The sequence below is a fragment of the Portunus trituberculatus genome, chromosome 9, assembly GCF_017591435.1.
Source record: "Portunus trituberculatus isolate SZX2019 chromosome 9, ASM1759143v1, whole genome shotgun sequence".
Classification (NCBI taxonomy): domain Eukaryota; kingdom Metazoa; phylum Arthropoda; class Malacostraca; order Decapoda; family Portunidae; genus Portunus; species Portunus trituberculatus.
This window is the reverse complement of record NC_059263.1, coordinates 3,889,322-3,914,491: the sequence shown is the minus strand read 5'-3', so window position 1 is coordinate 3,914,491 and position 25,170 is coordinate 3,889,322. Positions and strand designations below refer to the sequence as shown.

Below are 25,170 nucleotides of genomic sequence, written 5' to 3'. Positions count from 1 at the left end.
TACTTCATATCATTTATAGCATTTAGCTTTGAATTCCAGCTGCTACATTTGGATATCTTTCATCATCACTTGTTTTTACTTTTTGTTGTATTATATTACTTCTTCCCATTTTGTTATTTACTCCACGATAACCTCAACAACAACGTGCCATGCCAACTTTGGGAACTCCTGCTGTCGTGACTGAAACAAACTAACCCCTTGGATGATGGGCTGGTGCTTTATAACCGCTGGCTTTACACCTTTTATCGAGTTTTCAATTTCGTCACGATATGCTTAGCTACCCCTACACTCTACGGGTTCCGATTACATGGGTTGGCCTTGGGAAGTTTGATGGCTGCCAAGTTATGGTTCTATCTCAGCACACAGGCATGCACACAGCCCATTTCAACAAGTCACAATTTGTTTTACTTTATATTATATGTATTTATTTTTTTTGCAGCTCCATTCTCTTGGCCTCCTGACTCTTTACAGAAGGGGTTGGGGGGATGAGGGAATGGGTGGTATGGGTGGGTGGATGGGTGGGGATGCTGGGCGTGGGGAGGAGAAAGAGGAGAGGGATTGAGGCGACGACGAACGAGAGGGAATGAGGAACGGTAGCGGTTGTGGTTTGGGGAATAAAAAAAATAATAATAATAAAACAATATAAATAATAATAATAATAATAATAAAATGGAAACTAAACTTGTGAGTGATTGCATAAACGAGGGAGGAAGAGATGGATAAGAAGAGGGAGAGGGAACATGGTGGTAAAGGAAACAATGGTAGGACACAGACGTGGTGGTGACGGCAGCTCTTCAGTAAACACAACTGGTACACAGAGAGAGAGAGAGAGAGAGAGAGAGAGAGAGAGAGAGAGAGAGAGAGAGAGAGAGAGAGAGAGAGAGAGAGAGAGAGAGAGAGAGAGAGAGAGAGAGAGAGAGAGAAATGGCTACATTAAAACAAAAAAATCTTAGCAATGCACAAAAATAGTAGAATTGATAATTTTGTGTATAAATAATAATGTGATCTTGAGAAACTATCAAAGAATAATCACATAAATAATAAATAAATAAAAATATCTAATGAGTGAGAAGACATGACAGTGAAGTAAAAGCAAGACGCCCCCAAGAAATGCAAGGTGAAGGCAGAGAGCGCAGGAAACATGAAGGAATCAAGAATGAAAAGAATGAAATGCAAATTTTAACACACACGCACATACACGCACGCGCGCACACACACACACACACACACACACACACACACACACACACACACACACACACACACACACACACACACACACACACATGCATTCACAGACAGAAAGAAGTTTGTGCTCGCTTGCTCTCTCTACACACTTGCATGCACACATACACTACAGAATGTACAGCTCACATAAATAAATCATATGTATCTGTATAATGACTACAACACAAATATTCACGGCAACACTTATGTACTATAAACATACGTACGAAAAACATACTTGTGAAAACGACTCGCTAGTTCCCTCACACAAACACGCCATTCACTCACATCCAAATTTAAGTAAGACAATGCGAGACTTTTACCAAAAAAAAGTAGAGGATTTATGCAGCACTGTAAGGACGAGGCACTGAGAATGACAAGGAGGAAGGAGACACTCAGAGCACCACCAAACAAATACAGAAACCTTACGGCACTGGTATAGAAAAAATTGTGAAACAAGACGAGGCGATTTGTCTATTCACACCTTTGATCCGTAAACGAACAAAATTCAATCGAAACTTGATTCACGAAACAAAATCAGACACTTGGGCGAGACATCACGTACGTCAGATTCACAACAGGAGGTTCTAGTGAGCGGCAGGATGAGAAATTTAATCCATCATTTTCTACCTTTTACTATCTGGGTAATATGCTCTTAATGTGCTTGACTTTTGCGACCAATTGCCGAGTTGCATTGGCAAAAAACAATTACTTCTCCCTCCCCAGGAATGTTAGGTCAAGTGTTACAACGACAATAAACTTTGACTTACAATTTGTGATAGAAAAATAGAAATAAGTAATAAATTGATGATGATAATAGCAATAATAATAATAATAATAATAATAATAATAATGAAAAATCTCCACAATAAGGTCAGCAATGTTAGGTACCTGAAGGCTAGCTGCTGAGCCAAAACAGTGGACTCCTTCAGCAATGTGTGTGTCAGTGTTGCCAATACTGAACACATGGCCCGTCCAACTGAACCCCAAGAGGTGACCATACACAGGCCACTACACAAAACATGGCAATGGATAACACAAGCCATACACACATGACAATTCTGACTCCCTGCAATGATTAACAATATAAAAATAACAAAGACATGGTGGTAGGTACAAAATAAGCAGCATAGCCAGCTAGGATGACACTGAAGAAGAGAGAAGATTGGAAGAATACATGCATTCACACTGGGAGGTGAGTATGTCCCCAAGACTCCCAGGCACACACACCCACACTCCAGTCACCCTGAGGCTCTCCACTCTCTACCTGCCACAAAAGGCTCAGTAAGGGAGTAATAAATAACAACAGGCTCGCTCGCTTCCTCAAACGACCTTTCACACCTTACGTCTCTTAACCAAACGTTCCTACTCTGATCTACCAGCTGTGCACTTACTGGGCAAAGGTAACAAAAGAGGAAATCAACACTGGGCAACCAATGTGGCAAAGGTTCTCTCACAAGTTAAAAGTAAGGAAGGGTTTGACATACCAACAGGCAAAAACCTTGACTTGCTATCCTAGTTATGATAAGAGGCTCTTTTTTTCTTCTCCATGCTATTTCGAGTCTTTACAAAAAAGCGTTGGATCGTGCCACTGTATTCATATGGAGTTTCCAGTTCTGTTGCACAAGAGATGCATTTTCAAGACACAGTGAACAGCACCTTTTTTTCTGTGGACCTGTTCAGCTGGTGGCCAGAAACACCAGCCCCAACAATGGACAGGCTCATGATTCGAATAAACTTCATACAAAAAAGTTACTGGTGATGCATCAACAAATTGTAACAATTTCTGCACTCAATACAAAAGAAATATACACACAGCTTGTAATTGAGCGACTAGTAAGGTCTCATTACCTTTTCAAAGCACAGAACACCACCTCTTTATCCATTTTTTTCTGAGCTGATAGCAAACTTTTTGTGGATTTTTCTGACCCACAAGGCTTGTCCACATTTTTTCAATCCATGGTTGGTATTCATACACACACACACACAATGCACGTGAGCAATGCCGACAGCTCAGCACATCCTTGAGTGTAAACAAAGTTCCTGATTATTGCAGAGAACTGCATGCCACAGCATCAGCAGCCACAAATAAAAATTTAGGCTACCATCAAGTATGAAGAGTGCAGCCAACATGAAAGCTGTCGCACTGCATCTCTGTCCTCCGATCAGTGTTCATGTTGAGGCGACACAGACACTTGTATGAAAGTGGGGATGAAGATGGCGTCAGTCACACTACAGCCGTGGATTTGTGAGACTGCTTAGTGTGTCTGAAGAATATGGCTGTATACATGTTCTGATATACACACTGCTTTACAAGTGTGAGTGTCTCAAATTTGTCTGCATATAGTTTTGGGCAAATATCTGCCTACACATTTCAATAAAGATGATTGAGAGGAATTACTGATGCCCAGCTGTAATGAGTAAGTTTATACAAAATCCATGTGACGAGAGCTCTGAGACAAATGAAGCTCAACTCACCTTGCCACACTCACAACACTGATTCAGTCTGAATGAGGCAAACTTATTTATAAAACATGATAAGGCAAATTGTATTTCCACAATAATTTTTGTTAAGCTAGCTGTCTGACAGGCTCCCCACTGACTCCTCTCATAGAATATTGCCACTTTGCTCTTGACCGTCACATGCATACAGAATTGCCTAAACTGCCCAACGAAGTAACCGCCAGGGTTCACTTCCCTTCTGTCCCAGTCGCAGCCGGCTCGCCCGTGTGTTGCGGTTCCCTCGGCACAATCCTCTCCATAAAAACTGGATACTACACCCAAGACTTTACGGCCTCCTTCCCGTGAAGACAAGGCCTCATAATAAAGCTCTCGCTCTCGCTCTCTCTCTCTCTCCACTTCAACAATAAATAACCACTTGTGTGGTAAACAATAGGTCAGTCGTGTGTTTGTTGGAGGAGCTTTCACCTGGAGCAGACATCACTGTGCCAAGAGTCACACACTTCTATGCTAAAATGCATTTGTTATAGAAAGAAACCAAAGAGAGCATACCCGTATTATGACCCCTACACGAACATCTCATTCATTGCCATTAACAATATAAAAAATTTTGCAATTTGCTCCAGTTTCAGTAACTCCACACACCACTGACACATCAGCATCACACACACCCTACAAACTCCACTCAAGCCACCTATGTACACCTGTCATCGCGGCAACAACACCACCCTCCCCCCTCCCCTACGCAGGCCAGGGTGCTCCACATACGGAGACCAGACACTCAGGCGGGCACGGCTGAAAGCTGGGGACAAGTGTGGCTTTGATCCTACTGAGCCCAGACTTCATTGGCTGTGATGGACGAGGGACATTGGGTGACCATGGCTGCCAGGTGTACCTGCGGGTACAAACACTGTCTCAGCTTGTGACCTCCGACCACAATGCCAGCTGTGCCCAGGCTTGGGTTGATGACCCAGCCTTCAAGTAGTTATTTCAAACTCCATAAATCTATTAAGATTACATAGTGGCACAGAAATATCTCTCTCAATTTAGTATAAAAAGCAATCACTGAGGAACCTCATAACATATCAAGAAACTCGTTCTAGCATCTCCTCACGTAGATGAGCACCTCAGTGTGGGAACCGTGGGTGGTGCTTACTTGGGAAATATTGAATATGGGGAGCCGAGGGTAGTTGCTGTACAGTGGCTGTCGACGTGGGAGTAAAACCCGGCATGGAGGAGGGAATGTGTGCTGCAGAGTGTGGGGGAGGCCCCGAAGGGTGCATCATGTGGGAGGGCAGCACCACGTACTGGGTCATCTGCTGGCCAGGCCCTCCGTGGTGGCCCCCGGCACCCGTGGCGCCTGACCAGGACCAGGGTACTGCTGGGTATGGGGACTCTGGGCAGTGTGAGGGGAGTGTTGTGACAGGTGTTGAGGCAGAGATGGCTGTCCTCCCATCGGATAAAGGATTTGTTGGGGCTGACTGGGTCCTGGGGTTGACGGTGGGTTGGGCATGTTTGGGGGTCCACTGCCGCTGCCTGGGTTCTGAGGGGTGGGTGGCTGTGTGGGCTGGGGAAGAGGGCCTGGGGTGTGCGTTGGGTGGGGCTGGTGAGGTGGTAGGCTGGGCTGAGCCATGTACATTGGTTGGTGGCCGTGTTGCTGTGATGGCTGCTGTGAGTCAGGGTTTGGGTGACACAAACCCACGGAAGTGGGCACCATTGCAGTCACCATGGGCATTCCAGCGTGGGGGAACCGCATCATGATGGGTAAAGGAGGGTACTGCAGTAAGAAAGTGCATATCTTGTTAGTTTGAATGCAATGATAGATTTCTGCATTGAAATCTTGAGTAAGTTTAAATGCATAATCTGTGTCCATGCATAATGAAGTACATTATTTTCATGTAATATGAAGATTTATTAAAAAAATGCTGAAGAAAAATACTGAATATTCAATACAAGTAAAGAATAATGGAAACAAACTGACTTCCATGAGATTTCAGCCTACATTCACTATTCAACTCTGATTCATAGACAGTAAACCATGGAGCAAAGATCTTAATAGTAAATGTATTACAGTTCAAGTATCATGAAATACTTCTTGTTTTAGAAAATAAGTTAAAAGTTTCAAACCATCAATGTTAATACTGTATACAGTATTTATAAACCACTCAGTACCACCTTAAAGGGAGTTTGTCCACACATTATGTAACTTCATCTCACTGAAGGAGCACAAGCACAGGGGACCACTTCCAGTCCCATTCCTCTGCCTCTCTCTGGGAACTGTACCAAGTCTTTCTCACACACCAAGAACATAGACAATATGAGACATTCAACCACTTCAGCCTTCCTAATCATAATGCATGTGCCTACACACACATACATACATACATACATATATTACAAACATACCGAGAGAGACACACACACACACAAACCATTGAAAAGGAGGCACACCTTTGATGTTGTTACCTGATAGGGCTGTGGATTCTGAGACATCATATTTGGAGAAATCTGTACAGCAGTGATGGGCTGGGTCTGGGTACCCATGTGGCCTGGGGCCAGGATGGGCTGGCCAGTAGCAGCTGCCACTTGAAGCTGTGAGGTATACTCCTGCCGCTGATTGTTACCCACAGGCACTGAAGAGATGGAAGGCAAGTTACACATGACAGAAAACACTAAGCATGTCAAGTATTCAATTAAATCACTATCACAATCACTCCATCTTTACATGTTAGCCTTATCAAGTAGAGATAGCATTGTGACTGTATAAAAGTATTACTCCATGAGCACAACATAACATGCAAATGTAGCTTCTATCTGCCAGCAGCTTGACACACCATTAAATATCACCATCTCTCTCCTCTCACCTCTCTTGGGGAAACGTGGAGGCTGTGATGGTATGGCAAAGGGCTGTGAGGTGAGCACCATGTGAGGGATGCCCACTGGCGGGCCTGCAGGTATCTGAGGTGGCTGGTTGGGAGGAATCTGGGTGGGTGTGTGGGGCCGTGGAGGAGTGGTGGTGCTGGGGGAACGCTGTCAAGAGTACACACATTATTGGTCTAGTGCAGTGACACCACACAATCAATCAATACATCTACCCTTTGTCTGATGCCTCATCCTGAAGACTGGCTGTGAGAGCCCTCTACAGGGCAGTGTCTCATCCCTTCTTAGGACAGCTGGTAAAAAAAAAAAAAAAAAAAAAAAAAAAAAAAAAAAAAAAAAAAAAGGATAACTGGTCACTGCAAACCCAATTATGTGGGATTCATACCAAGGTTCCATTACACCGGCTCTCAACAGGACACAAGGATGAGCCAAACCTATCTCCTAGAATCAGGCAGTTTTACACCAGCTGTCACCTATGCATCTTGTCTAGCATTAGAAGAGTGGCTTGTGTTTCAGAAAGGAGCTGTCAACAGTCTTCAACTAAGGGAAGACCAGGGATAAACAATGAAATGAAATAGAGATAAGATTGCTGGAGATGAGAAAGACACCAAACAGTGACCCCACAAAATAAAACTACTTGATCCCTGAACTATTAACCCATTCAGTACTGGGACTCATTATTACCATGAGTTTTGGGTACAATTAGATTATTTTTTTTACCTTAGGAAGGAACTCTGGAGGTCAAAAAAATATTAATGGCCAGTCTTCACTATTTCAATCCCCACATAAAGTTTCTGAAGCTGAATAAAATCACTTAATAGTAAACAGAATAAATATGAAAACACATCATGGTACTGAATGGATTAATCAAAGAGAAGAAGGAAGTCTAAGAGGAGAAATAAAGACAAATATGGCATGAGAGAACAAGATATGTGGGCACTCACTGGACTGAAGGGTTTGGCGTGGGGGTTGAACACAAACTCCTTGGCATTGGGGTTGAGTTTGGAGTGTGTGACAGTGGAGGCCATCTTCTCCATCTCCTCATGGGGCTTGTTCATCTCTGTGGCAGGACTCATGGTCATGGTGGGGGGGTTTTGTGGGTGGTGTGGTGGGGGTTGCTGAGCTCCCTGTGGCGGCCCCATAGTCACGGCAGTCACAGGGGGAGTTTGCCGCTGTGGTTGCTGCTGTGGTGGCAGATGCTGTGGCGGCAGATGGGGCTGTGGTATTGGTGGGGGTGGCTGCTGCTGTGGTGGTGGTGGCTGTTGCTGTGGTGGTGGTGGTTGTTGCTGGTGATGCTGGTGGTGTTGCTGTGGGGTTGGAGGTGGTGGCTGCTGCAGCTGTGGTGGCTGTGGCTGCTGCTGTGGTGGGGGAGGTTGCTGCTGCTGCTGTGGTGGGGGTGGTTGTGACTGTGGCTGTGTGTGTGGCTGTGGTTGAGACTGTGGTGGCTGCTGGGAAGTAGGTGGTGGCTGTTGCTGCTGTTGTGGTGTTGGTGGTGGTGGCTGTTGATGCTGGTGGTGCTGGTGCTGGTGCTGCTGGTGCTGGTGTTGCTGTTGTTGCTGTTGTTGTTGAGGTGGTTGTTGCTGCTGCTGCTGCTGCTGCTGTAGCTGCTGTGGCTGCTGCTGCTGCGGAGGCTGCTGTTGCTGTGGCTTCTTGTCCGCCTGGTCTGACAGCTTAAAGTCCTCACTGAATTTCTTCAGGTCAGCAATCTGCTCCTCTTTGTTGCGCATCTTGCGAGGCTCGCGCTGTTCTCGTGGCTCAGCCTTGCGGTGATCGCCCTGGCCCACCGGTGGCATGTGGCTGCTGTGCTGGTGGTGCTGCTGTGGTGGAGGCTTCTGTGGGATGGGCTTTTGATGCTGCTGCTGCTGCTGCTGGAGTTGCTGTTGCTGCTGTGCTAGGTGTGCAGCCTCTGGGTGTGGGGGGCCATGGTGGCGAGGGTGCAGATCCTGCTTGCCACCATGGGCATTGTTGTGCCTCGCCTCCCGGCCACCGTCCACTGGCAGCCCGTCGTGACTCTTCCGGTCTGATGACAAACACACACACACACTCTTAGACGCTGCTGGCATGAGATGAGACAGACAGACAGACAGACAGACAGACAGACAGACAGACAGACAGACAGACAGACAGACAGACAGACAGACAGACAGACAGACAGACAGACACACACACACACACACACACACACACACACACACACACACACACACCCAATAGCTCAGTGGTTAGAGCGCTGGCTTCACAAGCCAGAGGACCGGGGTTCGATTCCCCGGCCGGGTGGAGATACAGGTAACCCCCGTTTAACGAAGGGGTTACGTTCCTAAAAAACACTTCGTTAAGCGAAACTTCGTTAAGCGAACCAATTATAACAAGTTTAACCCCTGATTTGAACTTCCATTGAGAGTAAGCAATGCGAGAGTGCATCATAGTACAGTAAAGGGTTTAATGAAAGTAAGAATTATGAAGTTAAACATTTAGGTAGTTTAATTTAAGTCATTATAATGTACACTAATGTATGTATGTATGTAACTTTATAATGTTGATGATCTTAACTTTATGAAGGGAGGAAGAGTGAAACAGGAAAGACACTAACCGGCAACCTGTGGAATGTAAACAAAGTGTGCATCATTGTACTGCATACAAAACTTATGTACCACATTTCCACAAGGCTTTCCATTTTATCCATTGTAGAGTCAAGAGTTCAGGTGGTTCTTTTAGCTTGCAAGGAAGATACGGTCTCACCAGCCTTCTTAATAGAGTCTGCTGACTTGAAAATAGAGACAGTATAATATGGAGTCAAGATAGTGGCCAGCACTGCTATAGTTTTCTGGCCTCTCTCATGTCTGTGAATAATATCTAGCTTCATTTGGAGAGTAAGAGACTTCCTGGTCTTCTTACGAACACTAGGCCAATTGCAGGGCATTTTGGTGGTAAGTTGAGCTAGGGAAGACAAGCTGCTGCTGAGGCTGTTATGTTTTGACTGGGGAGTGAGTGTTGCGTGTTGTCCACGAGAGGCTTGATCTTGATCTTGATCTTTATTCTATAAGTGTCCCAGGATTTTTCCTGAGGCAGGCCTTAGTACCAGCAGCTCCTGGTGTATTCAAAAGCCTGTCAGCTTGCGTGATATGGTGGGGCTTTCAAATTTGGAAAAAAAATTACCTGGATAAAACTTCGTTAAAGCGAGTTTGGTGTTCGTTAAACGAGCAGATGGTAGTAAAATGAAACCTTCGTTGTAGCGAAATTTCGTTGTGTGAACCTTCGTTAAACGGGGGTTGCCTGTATTTGGGTGTGTCTCCTTTCACGTGTAGCCCCTGTTCACCTAGCAGTGAGTAGGTACGGGATGTAAATCGAGGAGTTGTGACCTTGTTGTCCCGGTGTGTGGTGTGTGCCTGGTCTCAGGCCTATCCAAAGATCGGAAATAATGAGCTCTGAGCTCATTCTGTAGGGTAACGTCTGGCTGTCTCGTCAGAGACTGCAGCAAATCAAACAGTGAACACACACACACACACACACACACACACACACACACACACACACACACACACACCTTATATGGATCTATTTCTTATCCAGTTAAGACATTTGTACATCTAGCATTTAACAATCTTTCTTACATATTTCATCTCGGCAAGATGGAAAACTCCGTTCGTGATTTAAGCTTGGCAAGTCTGAAAATGTTGAGAATAGAAAAAATATGAACAGAGGGTTGAGAGATGCAAGGACAACTTGGAACAGCTAGACAGTAAGAAGAGAGCATTAAGCAAACACAGACATCTGCAAGGCACTGGAGAGGTTGCACACAGAGGAGTGGAAAGCAGTAATTAATACATTAATGGGCACCACCACATTGAGGGTCCCTGTGGCAAGTTCACCTACACAGATGCAGGAATGGATTGGGTCTGTCATGGTGCAGCAGCGACAAATTACTTCTGCTGTCAGGAAGAAGTGGAGATAGCCAAGTAATGTGAAAATGACGTGCAGTGTGGCCTGTGCATGGGTCTGACTGCCCAAAAAAATCCTTGAAGCTAGAATACAACTGTGCTATATTTTTTTTAGGTTAGAGGTGTGACTGGAAGAATGAGGAGCAAGTGTCTTATTCTGAGTATTCTGAAAGGAGTTGATAGCCTGGGATGTAAGTAGACCTCCCATCTCCCATCACTTCAATGTACTGAAAGATACTGAGAGGCAAAAGAGGGCAGTCATGCTTAGTGTACACTAGAGGGAGTGTGCATGCTTACCATAGCCTGTCTTGGCATCCCCATTCACTTTGGTGTCTGGGCCATGGCTGTGGTGAGGGCCATGGGAGTTGTTGCGGTGGATGGGCGGGTGCTGGGCAGGGGCTGGAGCATGGTTGGGGAGTGGCTGGGGTGGCTGTTGGGTCTGGTATGTGGGAGGGGTTCCACCTACACCAACAGGACTGTGACCAGCTGACCCTGATGGAGGAGGTCCTGGGTAGGGAGATGTGGGGGTGGGAGGATTGGAGCTGCCATGGCTGTTGTATCTGGCACCAGTCGGGGGTGGGGTGGCTCGCTGTGCCTTGCCCCCATTCTGGTTCTTTTTCCTCATCATGGGAGGAATATACTTGCCGCCCTGTTCCCCGGGCCTTATCACTGCTGAGAACCTAGGACAGAACACAACCAATCAATAATGCCTTCACTTCACTTCAACCCACATTGCACTAAATTGTAGTGTCATGGAGCAACTGAAGAGACAATACCAACACTACTAACACCAAACCACAATTCTCTTTACTTACTTGTCCTCCTCATCACCATTCTCTGCATCTAAACGGACTTGAGTGGTAGGGGATTTCTCAATTTCTGCAGCAATTCTGGAAGCCTTGGCTTCACGCTCTCTGTACTCTGGAGTGTTGAGTTTGAAGAGTGGGGTGGTGTAGCCTTCCATCTCTGGGGTGTAGGAGGTGGTCACTCCGTACTTCTCCTCATTCTTGCGGAACATGTCATCCACATCCCAGCCATTCTGTGAGGTGTGTCAAGTCATTATTCATATGGCTAACATATGAGAGAGAGAGAGAGAGAGAGAGAGAGAGAGAGAGAGAGAGAGAGAGAGAGAGAGAGAGAGAGAGAGAGAGAGAGGTCCATTACCTAACCAAGAAGCAGCATAACAAAATATAGAAGTAACATTTCTAATGGTGGAAGGACAGGACTTCTGCCTTCCTGATGCTGTGATACACTTACTGAATTTTCATCCCCAAGGCCAAGGCAGTCATCTGCAGTAGGCTCCCCTTGCCAGGGCTCCAGGGCCTTCTCTCCACCCTGGCCATTGTAACGGCTGATCACCTGGTCCACAGCAAATCCATCTGTGGGGGAGGAGGAATCATTAACCAAGACACATAAGTGACACCACTGGAGTGCACATGATCCTGGAGCCAAGCCAGGTAACAGACAATGTGGCAAAACAACAGTCTGAATACTCTGCTGTGTCACAACTACATTAATATAAAGAGGCTCACAACTGACCTCTAGTGGCATATTCCAAGTCCACATTGACCACCTTGATGGTCACAATATCAGCTGCAGTGAAGATCATCTTGGGCTTGATGGTCTCAGGGTTAATGGTACTTGGGTCAGTCCGAGACACTTGGTGGGCTAAATCCAGCACCAGGTCAAAGTTTGGGCTGAAGGTGGTGAAGACACCCTCGATGATTTCATTAGTCTTAGTTTGTATCTGTGGACACAAGCAACACATTCAGGCATCGAGGCAATGAACACAAAATACATACAGCCTCTGAACTGACACCAATGGTTGTTTTAGCTAAGTTCTTCATAACACTGGATAATGCACAGACAGGAACAGCATTTCAAAAACAGTAAATAGATACATATAAAAAAAGACAATGACTCACCCTAACAGGAAGGCCGACCAGAGCCCCCACAGCTTGCATGAAGCGATGATTGGTGTACACCCCATCAGCAGATACCTGCCTCTCCGCACCTTTCCCCCCGCGACCTCCTCTGCAGACAAGAATGTGGGTCAAGGTTATTAAAGAACGAGAGCATGCAAACCTTGCTGATTGTAACTATAACGCACCTGAAGAACACAGACAACTGACCACCATGGTCAAATCCCTTAGTGATGCTGATGCTTCGCATTTCCCTCCTGGAGGACACCAGAAGTAGCTATACCAGCATCTAAGTCCCTTCTTCCACTCACCACCATCCACCAAACTACAGCTAAGCACCCCAAAGTTCCCATCTCCTGAGAGGTTAACACAGGCATCACTCCCACTCTCTTGGTCACCATCACAGTGGGGGATGGTTAGGTAAGGCCACCCCTCCTTACCCAAACTTTTTAGGGCTTCCTTACACAACTACAATCTATCTGTATTTCTGTACTTTTTTACTTTTTTGTACAGTAATCTTGCAAAATCATCAATCCTTATTCTCTCACCACCTTCCCCTCCTTAACAATGAAACCCAGGATTTTCCTTTTCTTTTTTTTATCATTTGACCATTACTAAAATGTAACTATGTAGTATATTCCAGCAACATAAATAAAGCAAGAAAGGTTAAGTGTACTGCATTCTATTGGAATTAATTATTAAAAATTTTGGATCATTATAAAAGAAATTATCTACATATGCTGTCTTTTAAATGTTGTTTTTGGGACATTAATAATGGCACATAATGTTCTCAATTATGTTGGCTGCACTGGGAAATCACTAATAAGACCAACTGATAACAAGAGAGAGAGAGAGAGAGAGAGAGAGAGAGAGAGAGAGAGAGAGAGAGAGAGAGACTGAAGTCCTTATGAAAAGCAAGGGATGGAAAAGAAAAAATAACAGCATGGATGAATCACTTAGTAAGGTTTTTCCCAGAAGTACCAGAAGAGCTGCTCATCTTTCTTGGATGTATGTATGTATGTATATATGTACATGATTCACACTCCTGAGAACACTGAACATTTCCTTTTCCTGTCTCCACACCATGGCATCAGAGGACTGCCATTACTCACACCACAAACACCAATCAACTTTTCACAGCTATGGCTTCTCTGACACTGCAAGGACATGGGCTAGTGGTAGAGACTAAACGCTTGACACACCACTGATAACAAATAGTGATGTAACATTCCACACCTTTGAGGATATAATTTAAGTCTGGCTCAGTGAAATTATTCTGAATTTAGATAATGTGAAATATGTACCATAAAAAAGAAAAACATTTAACATGAGAACAAATGTAGTATGCCAATGTATAATGAGTAAACCTAAGCCTCAGAACAAGAATCTTCAAAGACAGCTAACAATAACAAGTCATCCAGGAAATGCCCTACAAATACTATCCACATAAAACAAGAAAAATAAACAGGAATAATTATTTTTAAGCCAATTAAATTTTCCTCTGCCTTAAACCAAGCATGAGGGATAGGACACTACCTCCACATGCTTACTGGAGGTCCACAGGGGCGAGGGAGGTCTTTGTGGTAGGTCCTCATATGCACCACTTCTCAGCCCACAGCTCCAGGGGATGGGATGAGCCTGTAACTCCTGTTTCTGGGAACGTGCAGGCACCCACGTCCCTTATCGCACTCGTTACTCCCTATCATGCACACACAAACACATCAACTGGCTCTTTTCCGCTAATGTCAACAGAAAATGAGTCGAGAAATGGCTGCTGCCCCACGAAACTCAACGCGACACATACCAATATTCACGTTAATCGTTCGCCTTTTCACAACTTTTCACTCTCGCCCCGCTCTCATTTCCCGCCCATGCCTTCGCTAAACACCGCTATTCATTAATCTAAGAGCCCATGAGCAGTTATTAATCCCTCTCCTTAAATATCCTAAAGAATAGAGGCAGTATGAGGGAAGGAAAAACCCGGAAATGTGAAATTCTCCGCAGACGAAGATATCAGGAGAGAAGGAATGGCCGTGTTTTGCTTCGTCCCACCAGATGTGTCTTCTATTATTTATGAAATGCACCGCTGCTACCATGGGGGTCCGGCACGCCCTCCACCCCACCACCTCGCTGCAACACACGGGGCCCAGGAACACCACACCAGGACCCAGAAATACCGAGGAAAAGCCGTGAAAATATAGAAATGGAAGGGAGGAGAGGAGGAGGAAGCCAGTCTCGTCTCGCCGCTCCCTCTTCTTCTTCTCCTTCTCTTCCTCTCTTTCTCCACTTCACGATAGCAGCACCCTAGCCCTTCCACTCGAGGCAATACACACTACACACTCTCTAAAACCGCAAAAATGTGCAAATACATGTCACATTTCTGCATCAGAGCCCCCCCCTTCCCCTCCCAGTACTTCCCCCTGTCCCCTCCTACCGTGCCTCGCTGGTCAGGAAACATGCACTTACCAAACCCTCCATTTCACGCTATCCCCTCATTCTATCCCTCAATAGACACACTGGGCTAATAATGACGGATAAGAGGATAACACACATGACATTCTTGCCTAACTAACACCCCCCGTGCACCCCCCCATTGGTGAAAAATGCCCCCCGGACCACAACTCCCCGTGAACCCACACCAAAAACTTATGACCTTCTGCAGGAGTGGCCTTCCCTACGGCGTCTGCGAGGAGAGATACAGGTGTGGAGGGTTGTGGGGCTTACCTGGCGGAGGATGATCGTGCTTTCCTCCTAGTGTTCATGGTGTCCTCGGCTCTCCCCGTACGGGCTTGCCGAAATTCGCTGGGGACCGGAATCTTGATGGTCCTTGCTGCACAACGCCGCGACAAACAACAGGGTGGGAGTGCAGGCGGTGGCGGGCTGCTGTGTGTGTTCCCTGTGGCGCACCTTTCCCCGGCTACTAGCAAGGCATAACGGGAAAAAACACCGACCGCCGCCCCCTTGCCTGCTATTGGTAATGGTGGCACCTAACGTGTAGGAAAATACGTTCCTGTAATAAAATTTGTAAATAGTCCAGTTTTCCTGACTCCCCTTATCTGGATTTAATAGAGGTATTATATGGTCAATGGGTATTTAAAACACGGTGTTTAGTGGTACAAATAGTTCTGCACGGTGTCCAGGGAATGATTTTTGGGTTAGTTTTTAAATTTGTGAACACTGTGGTGGGAGTGTGAGAGTTAAGGCGGGCGGCGTTGCCATGTGTTCCCCATCATATGTCACCACAACGCCGCATGCCGAGTTAAATGTCGTAACTCGACGGAAATTTAAAAGCCTCTTGACGTATTCATGGGGTTAAATGACCAGCTAGGGCAGATGTTGGGGTGATAAACAATGTAACCCACACTCGGGACACGTGTGTGTGCGTGTGTTGGTGTGTATAATTGCAGGTACCTTTCTCACTCACTTCCAAACCTTCATGCAGTAATTGTGGAAATCAATCCATTTCTAATAAAAAACATATCATGTGTAAACTCGTGTTATAAATATATCTTGCAATGTCTGTGGTTTGCCTAATTTGTTTTTTTCTTGTCTGGCGTGATTTATTTCACGGGGTGTCACGTGCAGTATTTCGCATCTCGGTAATATTATCATTTTAAATTCCAAATTTCATTTCATTTCTGTTTTATGGATGTCTTAAGATATATTCTATCTAATGTTTTACTTTTTTCCCATGCTATTTCATTATTACATTTAGTTCTTGTATTCCTTGATGCGTTACTCGTTTCTCCCCAAAAGTTTTCCAAAAGCTCTCCAATAAGCCTCCCTCACCCTGCCTCCTGATACCACAACCCCCACCACACTCATGCCTGCCAACACAAACTCTCCCCATCATATTATCAGTGTTTATCACAATCGAAAACAATTAGAAAGTATGACTTCGAAGCAAAATCAACGTAGAACTGTTGTAGTCTTCTGTATAATACTTGCATCGGCGAAATAAATTAGAATACTAAGAAATGTGATCAAAGTTCTCTTCGTTACCATTGCCTTTGTTTCTACTAATCAGTGACGCATACAACTTGTCTAAAAGCATGTCTTACATATACTCTACAGAAGAAAATTGTACTTATTGTGTTAATACAGTCACAGTACAATTTATTATAGGTCAACGGTACACACAATAATTATATATTCAGGTTTTTATTTTATAATAATTTTTTCATGAAACATAAGAACATCAATTTGTATATAACAGCAATATTACAAGCATATCAAGTAGTGATAAGTTCAAAAGAATAAATACATTTCCTTAACAATAATTCTGATGGTTTAGGTTTATGCAACAATATAATCTTATTGACCAGAAGACAATACAGTGATGAGCAAAAGTTTGAGTTGACCTAGAATATGTAATGGAGTATGTCTTAGAAATAGTCTTACTGACCAAACCTTCACCAGACAACACAGCAGCAATGAGATGACATCTGTCACAAAGGCTTTCTTTCCACTGCACCTTGTCCACCTTGGTCCTCAGTTAAAACACAGGGTTAAAATTTCACAGGTAGTCTAAAGGCAAAGCCAGAATGAACTCCAGATGACACTAATATGACAGGACTTACAGGTCATGAACTTGGTACATTACAGACACTCACACTGACACACCCTCACATGCCTCAATCTATCAACTCAAAAGGGTAATGTGAGTTTTGAAGTTTACAAGAAGCAATGTTACAAGTTTAAAAAGAGTAACATCGAAACTTTACACATGCCTTTCCTGGGAGCAAGATGGGTACAAAGATGGAGGTATAAATGACTGATATTTGTAGTAAGATAACAACATGGCAGCCAGTGGCTATGGTAACATAAGCAGCCACAACCGTTGCTCTTGGTGTCTCATTTCATCCTGTACAACTGTGTTTACATTTAAGGCCTGCAGACAAATGCTGAGATACACGGAACCTAACCAGGCCCACCAATGGTCTGTCATATAATGGCCTGGAGGAAGCACAAAGCCTATACGATAATTTGCTTTCTATACAATACAGGTATCAGTCTGCATATTTGCTGTGAACTCTCCTCATCCCTCTCAATTGTTGCTTTGATTTGATGGTTAGTGTCCTCATAAGTAAGTGTGACACACCAACACAACCTTCATAGTTAAAACAAATAAAATCAACAAATATTAGGCAATCAGTAAGTAGACAGCAAAACTTAAGATTCACTGCACACACACAGTTGCCTTAAAGATACATTCATATATATGGCACTACCAAATGCATCATGAGTCTCACCTCCAAAAAGATGTCACTCCAAGAGATAGTACCAGACAAGGAAGACAGCTTTAATAACAAAATAATTCACTTTACTGTTAAAATATTACGAGTGGTATATCTAAAGCAACCTCACTAGTTACTATCTATCACACTCAAACCAAGTACTGACTCAGGGAAGCTACAGTGCTGAGGGCAAACTATGATTGGACCTCTGGACCCCTGCCAGCCAACACAACACTGGCATGATGAATTCTTTGGGATAATGTATCACAACACAGGAAACACAGACTTTCCACATCTTCCATGCAAACTTCTTCACACTTGTATACACACACAAATACACACCACACATACACTTGAAGAAAGGAGACAGAGGAGGCTTAGTCACATGTAAACTGATGAATAAAGTAAAATAATTTGAAAATATTTACTATTGCAGGGCTGAGGAGGTATGAAAATTTTGAGTCAGAAAACATTCAAAAGTACATCTCCTTTTGTAAGTAAATACCTGAAGTTGATTGAGTAAAAAGAATGCAAGGGCTAAACATCAACTAAATGAAAGTCTAAATGAATACAATTATAGTGACTGGATCACATAATTACTAACAAGAACTTGCACACTGCAAGTACACACACACACACACACACACACACACACACACACACACACAGTGGAGGGCTAAAATACACCTAAAATATCTGGTACACTTGATTTCTCTTAGTCTCTTGACACCATCAAAACAAGACTGGTATGACATCTGAATTAAATAAAAATAAAATCCATACACAGAGCTTGGTTTCTCATCCTAGCCTGCTCCCATTCTGATGGTTTACAACTTGAGAAAAACAGAGGCTCTTCACCCTGCAGAAGATAACACATTATGGACAAAGTAATACTTCTTTATATTACAACTCCAAATTGTAGTTACACCTTAAATCAAATCAATAAGTTCCACAAAAATAAAATCTAAGAATTCTGGACTACAGGATTACATAGTGTATTTTCTAAAAGCTTAGATATTTAACATTGTGCCCCCCAATGGTTTAGTACTCAAATTATACACACAAATAGGCACTGTATTCTGTATATCTGCTTTTAAGTCTAATTAAGGTAAATCAACAACATCCACCACGAAACTGTGCTGTCAGACTTCACAGACTCAATGCCATGCCCCTGAAGTGGTAATGCCTTCCAGACTATCTTTCATTACTTGTATAGGCTTGATAATTAACATAGAGGTATTCATATCATTCTTCAGGTAACATTCATTATACATACAAGTGTAAAAACAACAGGATCTGGAGTCACTGTGTAGAAGGAAACAACCCTGAAGGACTGGCATCAAAGGACAAGTATCTGGCGGACAACAGCAGCACAATGGCAACCAGCCACCACTCGCACCTCAGTGGAGGATGTGGTCCCCTTCTGTGCATGTGCCTAATACTGATACAACATGGATGGATAAAAGAACATGATCCAAGGAGACGTCTACACAGAGGACACCATTCAACAGCCACTGCTGACTAACACTAATGGCATCCTCACTCCTTAGAAAAAAGACAGGAGCAAATTTCTCACAAAATTAAGAGTTCATCCCCATACACTAAATGCAAGGTAATATGTTTCTGAGTAACAAAAATAGTGAAGCTTTGGTTACTAGCAGAGAAAAATGAAACAAAATAATTATCACTATTGACAAAAATATGAACAAGAATAGCAAAACACACAAAAAAGAAGTATTTTGACATTACTTGACTAGTTTTTTTTTTGTGTCAGACTAAAACATGAAAATGACAAATGGAAAAGTTCTAAATCAATAAGCAATGAATCAGCAAGGCAACACTCACCTAAGCTGCCACTTGTGACACTACGCAACACTGTCATTAGAGAAATCCCCTGCCATGGCTACTGATGAGAGCAGCAGGTGTCTCTCAAAGATAGCTACTCTCAAGACAGGTGTCCCATGAGTGAAGGATGTGAAGGACTGCAAGTCATGATGTGTCTGAGCTTGATGTACACACAAAGATGAGAAACATGAGTAACCATACAGATCTGCAGCATCTATGCCCTTGTGAACCTACCATTCTGATGTACTGAAATAACATACTACATAAGGTTATTTTCAATACAAGGGAATGACATAATTTGATAAAAATAATCAATACAAAGAGAGTCATTACAGGGCTGCTGCTTCTGAAGGGTTTCCAATCAAGTGTTTGTAAAGATAATGACTTGGGCAGCTGTATCTTTTATAAAGACAGTGAGAAGAAGAAGAAGAAGAAGAAGAAGAAGAAGAAGAAGAAGAAGAAGAAGAAGAAGAAGAAGAAGAAGAAGAAGAAGAAGAAGAAGAAGAAGAAGAAGAAGAAGAAGAAGAAGAAGAAGAAGAAGAAGAAGAAGAAGAAGAAGAAGAAGAAAAAAAAAAAAAAAAAAAAAGTACTAGCAAAGAAAAAATATAAAAATAAGTATACTACTGAGAAACAGACCAATGAAGCATAACAGAAAAACTGCCATGGATCTATGAGCCTCATAAGAAACAAATACACACTCTAAATAATGAAAAGGTTCTACAAACATGTATTGATATGAAAGACTTTGCTGGCCATGGCCATGGACACCACCACCTCTTGGGACAGCTGAATGCACACACTTCATCTGTTCTCCAGACACAAGCTGTGGCACAAACACCTCACCCTCACTGCTGGGTCACGCTTGCCTCAACAGCTTCACATCCCACAGGTTCTAGTTCTCTTCATCTGGCTTCATTACAGTCACTAGGAAAGCATCCCTGATCAACAGCATATTCCATTGATACTGTTCATGCCAAAACTTCCAAGAGAAAAGCATGGGGCACAAGAATAGAAGTCATCAGTAAGGGATCTACTGTTCCTACAAGCTTATAAGACACATCTCTGAATAAGACATATGCTCTGTCTGACAAAGGCTTTTTCTTTTTTTCCAAGTAAGTATTTCAGCATCATAACTATAGTAACATTAGGTACTGGTTAATTTGTAAAACGTTTTCTTGAAAATGTCTTATATGTTGGCAAATACAGTACACCCCAAACTTTCAAAAGTAAGCTGTGATGATAGCATGTCCACCAAGGACACACAAGGCTGGGGAGGGCAGCTCCCCACCCTCATGGGAACACCAAAAGAAGCAGTGTGGATCCAACATGCACATCTCAGCTCACACAAGACTTACGTGCTCCAGCGTTGAGATACAAAAGACAGATTTCCACCACAGAATATACTAAATCATATAAAATTCTGCTTATAAAAAGACTAAGGCCTCCATGTACCCTCCTACCCTGGGACGGGTGTCATCCCAGCTCAGGCCCGGAAGGTGCGCACCACCCTCACCACATACTGCCGGCAGAGGGGGCACTCGGACATCTGCTTGCCACACTGGGTGCACGACACCATGTGCCCACACTCCAGCAGGACGCAGTCAATGGCATGATCCATGCAGATCTTGCATATCATCTCCTCAGGCAATTTCTCAAATTCTGAAAGTTAAGGAAGTTTACAATAAATTTGTATATCATAAATTTTTATCTCTTTACTTATAATCAGAAATTTGAAGTGTGGAGATCCCAAGATGAGCAGCAAAGTGCAAAGCAACAACAAACCTTTGCGAGAGGTGCGATAGTCTTCCCACAGGATCTTGATTTTGTTGAGCAGCTCAGACTTCTCCCGCACCCCAGAGTAGTTCACTCTGTTCAGGGCGAGAAGCTCCTTGCACTGCCTCACACTCAACTGGTGGATCTCCTCCTCAGATTTCAGGTCCCCCAGGTTCACAGAGCCACCGGTTACCTGGTAACAATGAACTGGCTGTATTACTTCCCACAAGTACAGTCTTTCATCAGATTACTATCAATCCTTGTTCTCACAACACTTTCTGGTAGTAAGATCACTAAAACTACACATCAAATCTTTTAAAATGCCATTTGGGCACTACTGCTCCTCCCACCCAGGACTCACCCCTTTGTTGGGCTCTGGAGAAGACACGGCAGAGGTGGGGGCTGACGATGACGCTGAAGAGGAGGATGAGGATACAGCAGGGGCTGGAAAAGATGGTTGCTCCTCCTCCTGCTCAGGTTGTGGGAGGGGTGGAGCTGAGGGCTCTTCCTGTGCACCACTACTTCCTACAGCCTGTGGTGTAGGAGGGAGTGTAGGGGAAACATTCATCCTTCCCTCATTCCTTCCATCATCCTGGGGAGCTGATGGGGTGCTCATCTCTGGCAGGAACACCCAGTCCTCACTGTTGGGGCTGGAAGTCTCCGTGTGGTGATGGTGGTGGTGGCAGTGGTGGGGCTGGCCAGGTGTTCCATTGTGACACGAGTCCAGACTGCAGCAGGAGGCAGTCCAGTCGTCACCGGGGCAGTGGGAACACTCCTCCCTCTCAGGACATCCGCCATCACTGCTCGGGGAGGTTGGGGAGGCACTGTCAGAGTTGTCCTGGGAGTTCCTGCCCTGGCCTGAGGCAAACACCCTGATGCCACTGTCTGGGTCAGAACTTGTGGCATTAGTGGAGGGTTGGTGGCTGCCCTGTACTCTGATGCCATCCATCGGGCGCACTCGAATGCTGCCCATGGAAATGTTGCTGCTTGCCCGCACCCTAATCCCGTCATCCTCAGAAACAACAGGTATGCGAGGGGCGGCCCTGTGTCTTCCGTGGCTGTTGGGTGCGTGGGAGGTGGAGTGCTGTGCGGTTGGTGGGGGACGCCGAGAGGACGTGGTCTGGTGCTGACTGCTGATGTGCCGTGTCACCAGGTCAATCAGCTCACATTTTTCTGTGGACCAGTGCAACAATGTAGTGATGACGGTGAAAAGACACTGCTTGCGAACTCTTCCTGGCACTCCTCAACTACATGCTTTGTGAGGGACTACACATTAGAACATCACAACACTATTTTTTCCTGTAGTTCAGAGACAGGCCACAGAGCAGCCAGCACACCACCAGTCATGCTCACCTGTACAAGTGGCAGTGTTGATGCGGCGTGAGTGCAGGAACTGTCTGAGGTCCTTCACCCTGAGAGCCGTCACTTCTGATAGGTCCAGGGGCCACTGGGTCAGCACCAGGCACTTATGGCACCAGCGCGTCCCTCCTATCCCTCGCTTCAGGCAGGACCCACAGTACACCATCCTACAGCTTGCACATTCTCTCTACCAATCAAAAAAATAAAAATAACAATTGTATTCATTCACAGTCCAGTAATTCCTATAATGCTTCACATATACTCCATGGCTCATCTTTTTTCCAAACACCTTTTTTCATGAGTGGCTCTGGTCCAGGCCAACAAAATGCTGAAATAAAAGGTCCACTCAAGATGCAAGTCCCCAAGAGTAGTTAGAGGAATTATTCAAATTATAAGGAAAAGTCTTGAACCTCTGCCTTGGAAGGATTCAAGTCCAGTACAAGAAAAACACACTAGCCTGAATTTCCCACCCACACTCACCCGTCGGCGAAGAAAGTTAAACTTGAGGCTGCATTGTTCACACTCAGCCATTGGTTCAGGGGTGGTGCCGGGACCTGGGTTAGGGGCCACCTTGGGGGAGCACTTCAGCACCTCACTGCACCACCAGGACACAGGCCCACTGCACACTCCTCCACTCCCTAGCATCACTCTGCCACTGCCTTAGCCTCCCTCCTAGATCAGTTTCTCCAGCCTCATCTGGAATTAACTGCATCCTCACCACCAGGCTCACTACATTGTTTCCTGAGGTGATACATACATAGTAGCTACTGATGATATCATAATTTTCTTTTTTTCTGTAAGAAGGGAAATAAGGCCAAGGGTAACAAAAATTATTAAGCAGAGACCCCACTTAGATGCCAGTCCCTAAGATAAACAAAAGAAAATGCAGGAAGAGGATAACGAAGAAGGAAGCAACATGAATTTAGGTTCAACTAACTAAGGTGCAAATAGACAAGGTGATATTGAAGATTCTTATCAATTCGCCACTCCTTACAGCTTGTTCTCTCTTGGAAACAGTTGAACCCTCCACGGCTGTATCCTTCAGTCTCCCTCATCTACATTAGCTTCTTACACTACAAAGTACATAAGTTACAATATTTCTAGAACTGTCTATCCTCTACATTCTTGGCAACCTTCAATAGTACCCCCATTATTCCACAGTCCGACCACACTAACAAAATACCAATACACTACTAACTCTTTGTTCTGCAGAAAGCACAGAGCACTGCCCTCCGTCCTGCCTTACTCTTATCTAACACTGGTTGCAATGGGGTGGTGTGCCTGCAGACCTGACCTACCCTAATATTTCACAAACAATTTCCTCTCCTTGCTTGACTGGCTGAGACAAGAAGCCACACCTTGAGTGAACTAAGGTGTGCTTTGCCATGCTTCACCATATTCTATTCTGCACGCAATAGGGGGGTCGCAATAGGGCAAGAGATAAGATGTCAGCTGGTTATCACAGATGTGTCAGTCAGAGATAACCTAATGACTGGCATCTTCTTCCCCCACAAATACCCTGATGCAATACACTCTCTGCCACTCATACAAAACCAACTTAAAAAATATATAACCATGATCTTAAGACTACTGGCAAAGGTAGAGAGAAAAACTTGCAGAGATTGTGGCTGATTAAACTGATTAAAAAGTATGAGTTTTATACAGTCACGGTAAAATGAGTTAAATTATGTGAAAATAATAAAAAAAAGAAAAAAAGTCAAATTAAGAATGCAAAAATTAAGTTAAGAAGGAAAGTGGACTAAAAAGTTAAGGATTAAAAGTTTTTGAATGAAAATAGAAAAAAAAAAACATTAATATTACAACAAAAAGAGGATGAAGAAAAAAAAAATACTCAATTCACATGATGTATACAGGGATGTAGTGAGTGTCAGATAACAGGAATCCTAAACAGTCCCTCTCACATCAAGATTAAGACACCTAACAGCTCAACACTCAGCCTCATCCACCTCCACACTCACCCTGCAAATACTCGTCCTGTAGGAACAAACACTGAATCAACTCTGCAATCCATCTTGATAGAGAAACACTACCCAACAATAACAATCTTTTATCAGCAAGGCCAAGCAAGGATCCGTGCTAAAGGGTCTAAATTATTCTTCCCTGAAAAATTTAGGGATGGGTATTAGTGGTGTGTGGGTGGGCGAAGGGTTAGGGCTCACTTGGCGGTGGTGCCGTGGTGGTGATTCCTGGGCACGGCGCGGCGAGGGAGAAGTAAGGGCACACGCATGGAAAGAAGCCAGCGCGGTGGTTAGAGTGCTTTGACGTTCAGCTGGTGACTATGCTCCTCTAGAGAACAAGTAGCAAGGAAACACTACTGTGACTCAGTTTGGAGGAGAGCGATGGTGCTGCCATCTGCCGGCCACTGGATTACTCAGAAAAGTTTTTAAGGGTAACTATGTAATAAGAGACTGTTGCCTTGTTTGGCACGTAAGGGCTTTATGAGTACAACCCAAAACTATATTGTTTATATATATATATATATATATATATATATATATATATATATAT

At 44.2% G+C, this 25,170-nt stretch overlaps 2 protein-coding genes across 7 annotated transcripts; both read right to left on the bottom strand.

Moving 5' to 3' along the window:
• Positions 1–15,429, bottom strand: LOC123501755 (ataxin-2 homolog). Its single transcript, XM_045250782.1, is given in 12 exon segments — positions 1–4,582; positions 4,844–5,042; positions 5,045–5,464; positions 6,139–6,320; positions 6,552–6,717; positions 7,512–8,587; positions 10,803–11,185; positions 11,321–11,544; positions 11,763–11,884; positions 12,045–12,252; positions 12,431–12,539; positions 15,152–15,429. Coding segments are annotated over 12 exon segments (3,180 nt in total). The 5' UTR covers positions 15,190–15,429; the 3' UTR covers positions 1–4,529.
• On the bottom strand, positions 10,073–24,995 carry LOC123501756. Of its 6 annotated transcripts, XR_006673711.1 has the most exons (7): positions 24,822–24,995; positions 23,122–23,337; positions 22,636–22,828; positions 21,644–22,455; positions 21,292–21,475; positions 18,292–21,168; positions 10,073–10,111 (listed from the first exon to the last, which is right to left on the bottom strand). XR_006673711.1 is itself a non-coding variant. In XM_045250784.1 (6 exons), the coding sequence occupies exons 2-6, from the start codon at positions 23,284–23,286 to the stop codon at positions 20,993–20,995; spliced, it is 1,530 nt and encodes a 509-aa protein (XP_045106719.1). In that variant the 5' UTR covers positions 23,287–23,435; positions 24,822–24,995; the 3' UTR covers positions 16,573–20,992. The 6 variants fall into 6 exon arrangements, 5 of the variants coding, with proteins under 5 accessions (XP_045106719.1, XP_045106720.1, XP_045106718.1 ...); XM_045250784.1 differs by lacking the exon at positions 10,073–10,111 and having other exon boundaries at positions 16,573–21,168; positions 23,122–23,435; XM_045250785.1 differs by lacking the exon at positions 10,073–10,111 and having other exon boundaries at positions 16,573–21,168; positions 23,122–23,382.
• Positions 24,996–25,170: the final 175 nt, after the last annotated feature.

What these genes read in the sequence shown, in the direction of transcription:
- LOC123501756 (XM_045250784.1), bottom strand. Translation starts at nt 23,286, where the DNA reads ATGCTAGGGAGTGGAGGAGTGTGCAGTGGGCCTGTGTCCTGGTGGTGC. An exon ending in TTAACTTTCTTCGCCGACGG is followed by an intron (nt 22,829 to 23,121) that starts GTGAGTGTGGGT and finishes TTTGATTGGTAG; the next exon opens with AGAGAATGTGCAAGCTGTAG. An exon ending in CTCCAGAGCCCAACAAAGGG is followed by an intron (nt 21,476 to 21,643) that starts GTGAGTCCTGGG and finishes CATTGTTACCAG; the next exon opens with GTAACCGGTGGCTCTGTGAA.